The 11,125-nt window shown below is 37.5% G+C and overlaps 1 protein-coding gene across 3 annotated transcripts in view; it reads right to left on the bottom strand.

The window, feature by feature from the left end:
- Nucleotides 1-697: 697 nt before the first annotated feature.
- The window catches only part of KCNMB2 (potassium calcium-activated channel subfamily M regulatory beta subunit 2), a 302,803-nt gene continuing 292,375 nt past the window's right edge, over nucleotides 698-11,125 (bottom strand). For all 3 annotated transcript variants that reach the window (XM_014344452.4, XM_003831955.5, XM_055110701.2), the window contains one exon: nucleotides 698-1,188. In XM_014344452.4, the coding sequence (XP_014199938.1) occupies nucleotides 904-1,188 (285 nt within the window). In that variant the 3' untranslated portion in view covers nucleotides 698-903. The remainder of the gene's footprint in view (nucleotides 1,189-11,125) is intronic.

Here is an 11,125-nt window from a genome sequence, read left to right as displayed (position 1 = left end):
TACCCATTGAAACCAGTCCACCAATTTTTACCAACAAGTAGCATCTTAATTTTACCATCTAACATCTAATGGTTAAATTGAAATGAAATAAAGATTTCCACACAAATATCAGTAACACAGACTTTCCTGGATTGTAATGGAGCACCTACCAACATTCAGTCAGCTCACAGGTAATGACACTCCTTGTAAGTATCATCTCTTCACACAGTAGCAGGGTCTTAAATGGAAAAGGGGTCTGTTCATTTTCTACATAAATCACAGGAAGATATTATAGAACTGGCTAATGAAAACAGCTTATATTTTGGAAATTAGTTTTAAAAATCTGAAGTTATGAATAAAAAGTGATGAAAAAAAGTAGCGGGCTGGGTTTCCCCTCTTCTTTACAGTGATATGGTAAAAAATACAAGGAAAGTACCTAACTTCCTTTAATTAGGAAATCTGGTCTCTTCACTTGCTATAGGGCTCAGTTTAGAATAGGAAAAGAAAAAAATATTTTTGGCTGTAGCTTTAGTAAACAATAAGTGATGAAAAATATTGTCTTCAAGAGATCTGACAACTCAGAACACAGACTTTATCACATTGATGTCACCTACATTCCTCCACGAAGCTTGGCAAATGAATAACTGAGCCCTGTTTTGGTGGAATGAGAGAAGAAAGTACTAGTTCCAGTACAGAAATAAGATTATGAAAACCACCAACCAACACAAAACAGTTATTTATTCTCCTGAATAATAAAGACATCATGTTTGCATATAGAACAGCTTTTGCATTATTGCTCTACATATAAGAATATATTAGGGAACTCATAACAGACTGCACATTACAAACTTAAGGTTCTTTGGTGAAGAATGAAAGAAAACAGTATTTGAGCTTTAACAAAAATTATTTTATCCATTTTTGTGTTTATCTATTGATCCGTTGGATCCTCTCACATAGTAGGGAGAGGTACTGTGTAAGTTTCACCATGGCAACAATTGCCACGCCCCCAGCCATCATACAGGTTGGCCAGAAGAGTGAATGGAACAGCACGTTGGAACTGTAGAGTTTGGTTAGGATAACGCTCTTCTGGTTTCCTTCTGGGTCAGAATAGCAGGAGAAGTGTTGATACTTCCTGAAGTTTTCCATGACAACATTCACCAGGGACATGGATTCTTCAAAATTTTTTCCACATTTAGGTATATAGGAGCACTGTGGAGAATAAGATAAACTGTTACTAGAAGATACTCTGTGTGTTTGAGACTCTAGGAGGGGGTGGAGTATTGTGTCCATATTAGTGATCTGTGAAATAACCATGGTGGTTATTCTTTTCATATTCGAACTGGTGCCTTTGGAAACCCTAATAAATAACACATTGATTAAAACAATGTTTTAAGGTATCTGACCAAGATGTCCCTTGATTGCTCACCCATATATTATTGATTGAAATAAAATGATAGATATGTTAATTAGCTTGATTTAATCATTTCATGTTGCATGCGTAAAATAGATTAAATGATTCCAAGGATTCTTTTTGCCATAGCTAGGTATGATAGGTTTTAATTATTTTCTATTGAACATACTTCTTTATGGAATCAGAATGTCAACTCTGCCATCATTTTGTCTGTCCACATCTGTCCACATAACATAAAAACTTACCAGTTCTCTCAGGGCAAGTAGTATACTCTTATCTTTTTATCTTGGCTTCATTTTATTTGGTTACCTTGCAACTGTCATTAAAAAACAGCTACACTTCTGTTGAATTACTGAAAAAGAAATCTGTAATATATAGGAATATCGAATAGTTAAAGAGCTGAGATGAGTGGGTCAGACCCATTTAGTGTGCCAAAGTAGCTTTTCCTATAAGCCAAGGAAAAATAAAACAGCTTTTCCTATAAGCCAAGGAAGAATAAAACAGTTCTTTAATCACCACTCACCTGAGAACTTATGCTACCTTTCTTTTTATCTTTTCACCTCTCTTTTCTTTGGCTACCTCTTTTACATGTTTCTCCTCTCTGTATTTCTACACACTTTGATATGGTTTGGCTCTGTGTCTCCACCCAAATCTCACTTGAATTGTAATACCATGTATCAGGAGAGGGACCTGGTGGGAGGTGATTGGATCATGGGGGCAGTTTCCCCCATGCTTTTCTTATGACAGTGAGTAAGTTCTCATGAGATTTGATGGTTTAAAACTGTTTGACAGTTCTTCTCTCATGTTCTCTCTCTTGCTTGCCACCATGAGAAGATGTGCCTTGCTTCTCCTTCATTTTCTGCTATGACTGTAAGTTCCCTGAGGCCTTCCCAGCCATGTGGAACTGTGAGTTAATTAAACCTTTTTCATTTATAAATTACCCAGTCTCAGGTAGTATCTTTATAACAGTGTGAAAATAGGCTAATACAGAGAATTGGTACCAGGCCAGTGGGGAATTGCTATAAAGATAACTTGAAAATGTGGAAGCAACTTTGGAACTGGGTAACAGGCAGAAGTTGGAACAGTTTGGAGCACTCAGAAGAAGACAGGAAGATGAAGGAAAATTTGGAACTTCCTAGAGATTTGTTGAATGGTTTTGACCAAAATGATGATAGTGATATGGAGAAAGAAGTCTGGAATGAGGTAGTTTCAGATGGAGATGAGTAACTTACTGGGAACTGGAGCAAAGGTTGCACTTGCCCTGCTTTAGCAAAGAGATTAGCAGCATTTTGTCCCTGCCATAGAAATATGTGGAACTTTGAACTTGAGAGAAATGAATTAGGATATCTGACAGAAGAAATTTCTAACCAGCAAAGCATTCAAGAGGTGACCTGGCTTTTCTTGAAATGTGCAGTTATATGCATTCACAAAGAGATGATTTGAAATTGGAGCTTATGTTTAAAAGCATAAAAATTTGGAAAATGTGCAGCCTGACCATGTTGGTAGAAAAGAAAAACCCATTTTCTGGGGAGAAATTCAAGCTTCCTGCAGAAATTGGCATAAGTAAGGAGGAGCTGAATGTAAATAGCTAACACAGTGGAGAAAATGTCTCTAGGCATGTCAGAGATTTTTGTAGCAGCTCTTCCCATCACAGGCCTGGAGGCATTGGAGGGAAAAATGGCCTAGGGCCCTGCTGCTCTGTGCAGCCTTGAGACTTGGTGCCCTGTTTTCCAGCTGCTCCAGCTGTGGCTATAAGTGGTCAATGTACAGCTCAGGCCATTGCTTCAGAGCGTGCAAGCCCCAAGCCTTGGCAGCTTCCAGGTGTTGTTGGGACTGCAGGTGTGCAAAAGAGTTAAGGTTTTGGAACTTCCACCTAGATTTCAGAGGATAGATAGAAATGCCTGGGTGTCCAGGCAGAATTCTGATGTAGGGGTGGAGACCTCATGGAGAACCTCTGCTAGGGCAATGCAGAAGGGAAATGTGGGGTTGGAGTTCCCACACCGAATCCCCACTGGGGCACTGCCTAGTGGAGCTGTGAGAAGAGGGCTGCTGTCCTTCAGACCCCAGAAGGATAGATCCACTGACAGCTTGCACTGTGTGCCTAGAAAAGCTGCAGGCACTCAGAGCCAGCCTGGGAAAGCAACTGCAGGGGCTGTATCCTGCAGAACCACACCACAGGGTGAAGCTGCCCAAGGTCTTGGGAACCCATCTCTTGCATCAGTGTGCCCCGAATGTGAGACATGGAGTCAAAGGAGATTATTTTGGAACTTTAAGATTTAATGACTGCCTGTCCAGGTTTTGGACTTGTATGGGGCCTATGGTCCCTTTGTTTTAGCCAATTTCTCCCATTTGGAATGGGTCTGTTTACCCAATGCCTGTACCCCCATTGTATCTTGGAAGTAACTAACTTGCTTTTGATTTTACAGGCTTATAGGCGGAAGGGATTTGCCTTATCTCAGATGAGACTTTGGACTTGGAATTTTGAGTTAATGCTGGAATGATTTAAGACTTTGGGGGACTGTTGGGAAGGCATGATTGGTTTTGAAATGTATAAAGGACATGAGATTTGGGAAGAGCCAGGGCAGAATGATATGGTTTGGCTCTGTGTCTCCACCCAAGTCTCATCTCAAATCGTAATTTCCACGTGTCAGGGAAGGACCTGGTGGGAGGTGACTGGATCATGGAGGTGGCTTCCCCATGCTGTTCTCATGATAATGAGTGAGTTCTCATGAGATGTGATGGTTTAAAAGTGTCTGGCAGCCCCCTGGCCCTCATGCTCTCTCTCCTGCCAGTATGAAAAGACATGCCTTGCTTCCCCTTTGCCTTCCATCGTGATTGTAAGCTTCCTGATGTCTCCCCAGCCATGCAGAACCATGAGTCAACTAAACCTTTTTCTTTTATAAATTACCCAGTCTCAGTTGTTCTTTCTAGCAGTGTGAAAACAGATTAATACACACTTGTATCTTTGGATTTTGTTTTCTTTTGTATCTCCTCCTTCCTTGCCCTTCCCTCAACCCCCACCTGGCTTTAAATCTTTCTCTCTGTTCCTCTTCCTGTTCACTCTTCCCTTTCTCCTCTTTCTTATCTAGATACAGATGGAATTAAATCACTTTTTTGTAGTTTTTCTTTTTATTTTATGTTAGATATAGTTGGACACATTTTTAATTAAAAAAGCTATCTCTGAGGAAATCTCTGTGACTTATTTTCCTTGGTTTATAAATGTGCCATGACAAAACTGATATAATAATAAGGGTTTTTTTTTAAGTTTGGAAAAAAGTGATTTAAATCACTTTTCTGGGAGATGTTTGGGTTTTTGGTTAACTCTCTTCTCTATTGGTAAGAACCTCTCAATAGACTTTTTACTGTCCTGCCCCTTATGTAATCAAATGATTAACTTATCTGATTTATCAGAATTAAATTGGTTTCTGACAGAATCACTGCTTATCTATACAGTGTTTTAGTGTGAGTTGAAACACTTTGCTCCTTCTTCAAAACATTATCATTTTCAGTTGGAAAATTATCCTGATAAACTTATTTTTTTAATAAAACTCACATCTTACTGTCATTTACCAATTTTTGCATTGTAACTATAAATATTCACATATATGACTTTTACAATGTGATTGGTACCTCTGTGCAATGCACAACCTCCATGACTATATGCAGAGACACAGATAAGGAAGCGGGTGAACTTTGAGGTACATTGATATAGGTTTTGGGGTAGAAGCCTGAAATTTCAGAAAAATTTAGACCAGTAGATTTCCCAGAAACAAAGTATTTAAAAAACAAAGAGTTTTGGCTAATGAAATATATTTGAATTACTCTTTCCCATGACTTTATCAGTGGGCACACAGGCACCTTGCTCTTTTTTTTTTTTTTTTTTTTTTTTTTTTTTTTTTTTGCTGAGCTGTAGTCGTTGAATTATTTGACTATAAACAGCAGGAAGTTTCTTTGATTAGTTAAGAATGGAGGATGAGCATGCTGGCATTTATCGTAAACCATGTTTAATGTGCTGTTCTTGTAGCAAGGTCTGGTTGACACCTTAAAATTTAACCAGCTAAGAATAAATGTGAATACATTTGTATAGGTGAGTAGAGCAGAGAATCCCCTGGTACTAGCAAGGCATTAAGGGGGTGAAAGTATCACCAAGAAAGCAGAATTTTTCAGTCAGTTATAATTTAGTATGAAAACTGGACTTTGACTGCCATGAAGCAAATTTCCTACCAGTTGGATGCCTCTGGATCAAAAGGGTGTAAGGCAGTGTGGGAATACCTTTATTTTTGTCCTTCAAAAATGGACATCTTCAAAGATGTCCTGATCATTTCTTTAACATTTTTAGAAATGTTTTTTGAACCAAAGCATTTTAAAAAATAACAGACAAACCATTTCTGGTTGAATTTAAACCAAGCCAATTTAGATTATGAATGCTTCAGGTATCTGTATATTTTTGTGCCAAGATAGTTTATAGTAGCAATTTCAGTGGTGAACAGTGCTAAGTTATTGAAATGATCTCAGTAAAAATGGCATTCCATTGAAAGTGAAGTTTTTCCTTTTCTTATGCTTTTGTGAATTGATTCAGCTTAAAAATATAGATTTTTAAAGAAACATTTGTCAGACAAATGGCAATAATTCTGTCACTAGGTAAGATTCTTCATATAAACTACCACTGAGACCATCTGGCAGAACTGTAATACAGGAGCTGCTAATTAAAGTTGAAAGCCATTGGGCTTTCATTGCATGCATGTGGGCTGGATGGATGAGGCATGGTCCATACTTGATTGATTGTGGGACCTCTGGGCCAATGGTACACATATGAGCAACAGACAGATACCAGTGGAGAAAAGGTCCTCTGCCCTGGTGTTTTTAGCTCTTTCTCATCTTGTCATTTTTCAACATACATATAAACCAGCTGTCACTAGATCATTAACTGTCCCTGAAAATGAAAATTCTACTATTTGTCAATCAGTCATGTACTTTTATTATTGATAAGTCCTTTGGTGATCATGAATGTATGAGTAGTATAACAAGCTCCTAACTTGTGCTCAGGAGATCTGGTTACTGTGTGACTGTAGGCAAGTTATGTGGCCTCTCAGAATCAATTTTTTTGAATCTATATAATGGGGTTAATAGAGCCTTCATGGCAGGGTTTTTTTTTGTGAGGATTAAGTGATGAATATGCGTAAAGCCTCAATAAATTTTCATTAACATGTTTTTCTATTGGAATTTCACATTTGTCCACATGATCATCTAAAAGTCATCAATCAAGCATCACATAATAAACTATGAAATCTCTAAGACGAGAAAATTACTAGCTGCATGGTTTTCACAGAAGCAGTCCTGTTTAATGGCTGTCATCTCATGTCCCTTGCCTTTTTGTCTTAGGAGATTTGCATTGTGCTGAATTCTACACTAGGAGCCTAGGTTTTTGTTTCTGTGGCTCAAATGATAGCCATGAGTATGTTTCTTAGGCAGGTGTGAATTTAGAGTGAAGATTTAGTTATCTTATGATTTTATCATGTGTTCAGAGGGTATTTTTATGTCTTTGGTTTTGAATACATAGAATGCATTTCAATAAACAAAACTTTACTAAGTGAGATATACACTTAGTTGGAAAAATGTAATTTAGATAGAAAAACTAAACATCCATCATTTTTAGATCTCTCTTTTTTGGTGGGAGGTGTGGGAAAGGGAAGATTTAGCTTTTAGACTCTGTATGATATTTAACAGAAAGAATATATGAGTAATAATTTTATATATACAATATATTTTAGTACTGATAAAAAATATGTTAATATTTTACCATGGCTATAGGTCATTCTTTCTTTTGTGCTTTAACATGTGACTATATAAATCTATCAAACCTCTGAAGCAGCCATTCAGTGGAAGATTTAGACTTACATCTCTCTTAATACTGAGTTTTGTTAATAAAATCTTACTGCTTTTCCCAATCCTTAGATTCTTGACAGACAGAAACTTCTCTTTAGTATTGAAAACCACAGGGATGGACCCATGATCATGCTCTTTCCTTTCCCAGCTGAAAAACCTTGGGTCCTGTCAATGTCTTCTGATCATCCTTTCTCTTACATGGGTAATGAAGGTCCAGCAATTGCATCTTCTCTCCAATTTTTGGGGAACTGACTAAATTTTTTTTTCCTTAGCCTCTCTTCCAGAATCTTTCAGAACAGTTATTTTTATTGTCATGATGGACAGAAGTTTTGAGACATGCTTTTTTTCAGACATGCCTCCCTAGGCTTGTGTGAAGCGAAGAGTGACATGCCTTCATCTTAAAAATAAAAGATGTGGGGAAGAGAGGAGGCAGTAAGAGAGTGTTTTTGGCTGAATAACCTCACTGTCAGCCTCCTTTTCCTTGTGATGTTAGGAAGGGAGCTATCCATTTCTCAGATCACTTCAAGGGAAAGGTGTGTTCTTCATTTGCCTTTTTATAAAGAGGGAAGTGTCTTATTCTTGAAATGGGGTTAGAAATTTGATAAAATCCGTGCGATATTTGTTGGCTCCAATATACCATGTAGCATGTTATATATAGGTGACAAAAACATAAACAATATAGAATGTATAGCGAAACAGAAAAAAACACAGATGGGTGATGAAATGCATTGAGAATGTGGCTAAAAAGCCTTTCAGTAAAGACTGTACCATCATAGAGGTGGGCCACACATGTACTGTAAAAACTCCTTAGTAACCAGGTCCTAGTCTACAATGTCCATGAAGTAAACAAACAAACAAACAAAAACCAAAAATGGAAAAAAAAGCATTGCTCATGTGAAACATAAATATTATTAGTTCCAAAGTCAATGGAACTTTTTCTAGTGTTCCCAAACAATGAATATTGTGCACATATTTATTAAGCATATATAATGTACCAGACTTTGCATTCTATGCTTGAGAATGGGACATAGCTCAAATGTTCAAAGAATGTATAGTTCCCCAGCTGGTAGCCTCGGATTCACAAATATATTTTGAACTTTTGAATTTTTTGAACATTAGTGATAAACAGGTGAGTTGAGAAAGTAAATTGAGACTTCATTTCTTCCCACTCCTTTTGAGACTTCATGCTCTTTACTGTCACTTTTTAAAAAAGTGGATCCTACAACATTTACCTTAGACTTGTTTAGTTTGAACTTCTAGTATCTGCTTGATTTTGGCAAGTGGACCGTTCCAAGTATTTAGTAGTGAAAAGGAAAACAGAATTCACACTGCTATGCATGACTGTTTCTTTCAGTATTGAGACAAAGGTCCCACTACAGAGAGATTTTCCTTTCCTGTATTTGCCCACAGATCTCATATCTATTATGGCACTTCTGCTTGATTTGGAGTAGAGAAGAAACTTGAAAGACCTAGGAAATTGACTAAGGAGATAGAATCTTCTCGGCACTTTGGGATTAGACAATATCCAGAGAGCTTAAACCATGGAATCCCTAGGATTCTGATGTATCCAATTAGTCCTAAAGTGAGGCTGATATCTAATCTGACCTTGAATCTTCACCACGCCCCTCTGTCTTGGCAATTGAAAAGCACTAGGTTCCTTCCCCCGCTTTTCTTCTTGATGCTCAGTATCAGCTTCTTTCTGGCACATTCTTTCTTTTACTTATACACAAAGGTGCCCTCTTCAGCTGTCCCAGATTCAACTTTGGTAAGCAGTGACTAAACTTTGTCAGTCACAAAGTGTTTCTGAATCTATGGTCTACAGGCAGTTTCAGCAAATTTCTAAGAAATATCTCAAATTTAAGATGCTAATTATGGGATGTCAAATGCCAAATTTCAGGGCATATTCCCCTCCTCCACGCCCCCACTTTTTTTTTTAGCCCCTTTCAGGGTAAGCTTCTATCTGTTTAATATCCACTCTACATAAACTGGTGCTGAATATACAGTCCTAATCTTACCTATGGATCACAGATAATTCTATTCCTTGCTCATTGTTTCTTACTTGATCCTAAGTGCCTCTTGGAATAGGATGGAATGGTGTAGATTCTCACCTGTTCACCAAAATATCTATCAGAAGGATAAATAATTCATAGAATTTGGATTTTTCAGAACTCTTGTCTTTATTCTCTCAAGGGGATGCTCTAATGTTTTACTCTTTTAAGAGCAAGCATGATGAAGTAAAAAGACTTAGATTTTAATTCAGACATAATTAGTTAGTGAATGTGTAACTCTGGGAAAATTATTTTATTATTCTGACCTCACCTTCATTATGTGTGGGGAAAAGCCCCACACACACCCGGAGTTAGCAGTGTGTTGTGAGAGTATAGTAGGAGAAACTGAATTTGGATTTTTCTACATCATCAGAACAGATATATAGTATTATGCCATATACCAAAAAATGGGTATAGCTTCCTTTTTTTTGCACCAAACTACATTTTTAATCTAACCTCAAATCATAGGGGCATGTTTTGGGAATTCCTGGTGAGTAAAAGAGGTTTTAAACTCCTGAAGGAGATGGGCATTGAGGTATTCACAAGCAACAACCATAGTGAATTAATACTCAGCTGCTGTTTTTTATGATGCTAGTGACAGCCTTGTAGCCAAGGGAGGCAGGGACCCTTGAGCCCTCTTGTAGCTCCCAGAGCCCATTAGTCAGCCAGTGGCTCCAGGAGAGCATGACAGTTTATCAGCTTAAGCAGCTTCGGTCATAATGTTGACAAGAGGTTGGGCACTGGGTTTAAAGGCTAAAGAAAAACTATGTGAGAGAGGGTAAAAATGTAAAAATAAAATGCTTTCTACCAAGATGCAGACAGATTGACTAATATCCTTTCGCCTCCTATTGTCTTAGGACAGTTATTATCAGTAGCGCCTGATGTATCTCAATACAACCATGCCCATTTCTTGGTAACTGTGAGGGAGACCATTATTTTTGGTGAGCTTGGGAAGGATAACAGGAAGGGGAGTTGACATTGAAAATTGTTTATGTTTTTGCCAGAATTATCTTGAATATTCCTCATTTTGCATGAAGATGGTTTAATGACCTTTTGACATGGAGATAATTGTGTATTTTCAGTGTGTATATTTCAGATTAAAAGCAGAGGCTAGCTTTCTAGAAAGTAAAGAATCACTGGGCCAGGAAAGTGAGCCAAATGTTTGGTGCCTTTTTTCCCTGGGAGCATTTGCTGATTGTGGAAGGGGGGTGAGAGCCCAGGAGGCTAACTGGCATTTTTGACAGCCTTGCAGAGCTATGAGCAGGAATTATGATTGTGGGCCTATCAAGCTGGGGTCTTGATAATTCCCCTATTCACATGGGTTGGGATTCTGAAGGGCTGCATCCTGGGAGAATAGTCAGCCTGAAATAGATAGGTCCTCATAAGGGACTTCAGTTCAGATTTGAATATCACAATTTATGAAGTCAGAATGAGGTGATCCTGAATGGCTTGTACCTGGCAGAAGTAAGTGGAAATAATTTTTGGAAAAGATGACATTGTAACATTATCCTAGTATTGAAGTTATTTTGTATAAAAATTTTGCAAATATAATATCAGAAACCTAATAAAACATAGCCAGATATTATAAGACAACATGAAAGCAAACAAGAGAAAACAAAAACAGAACAGGTATATATGGGCTTCAAATAGTGAAGATATCAAAATAGACTTTATAATGACTATAATTTTACTTTTTATTTGAAAGATTTAAAAGACAATAATTAAAATATTGCAGAGAACTAGAAATGATAAAACAAGACTCAGTTGGATACTCTAGAATTGAAAATACAGTAAGAGAAAT

This window comes from Pan paniscus, chromosome 2 (assembly GCF_029289425.2).
Source record: "Pan paniscus chromosome 2, NHGRI_mPanPan1-v2.0_pri, whole genome shotgun sequence".
Classification (NCBI taxonomy): Eukaryota; Metazoa; Chordata; class Mammalia; order Primates; family Hominidae; genus Pan; species Pan paniscus.
Note: the sequence above shows the minus strand (reverse complement) of the source record. Positions and strands in the feature narration are given on the sequence as shown.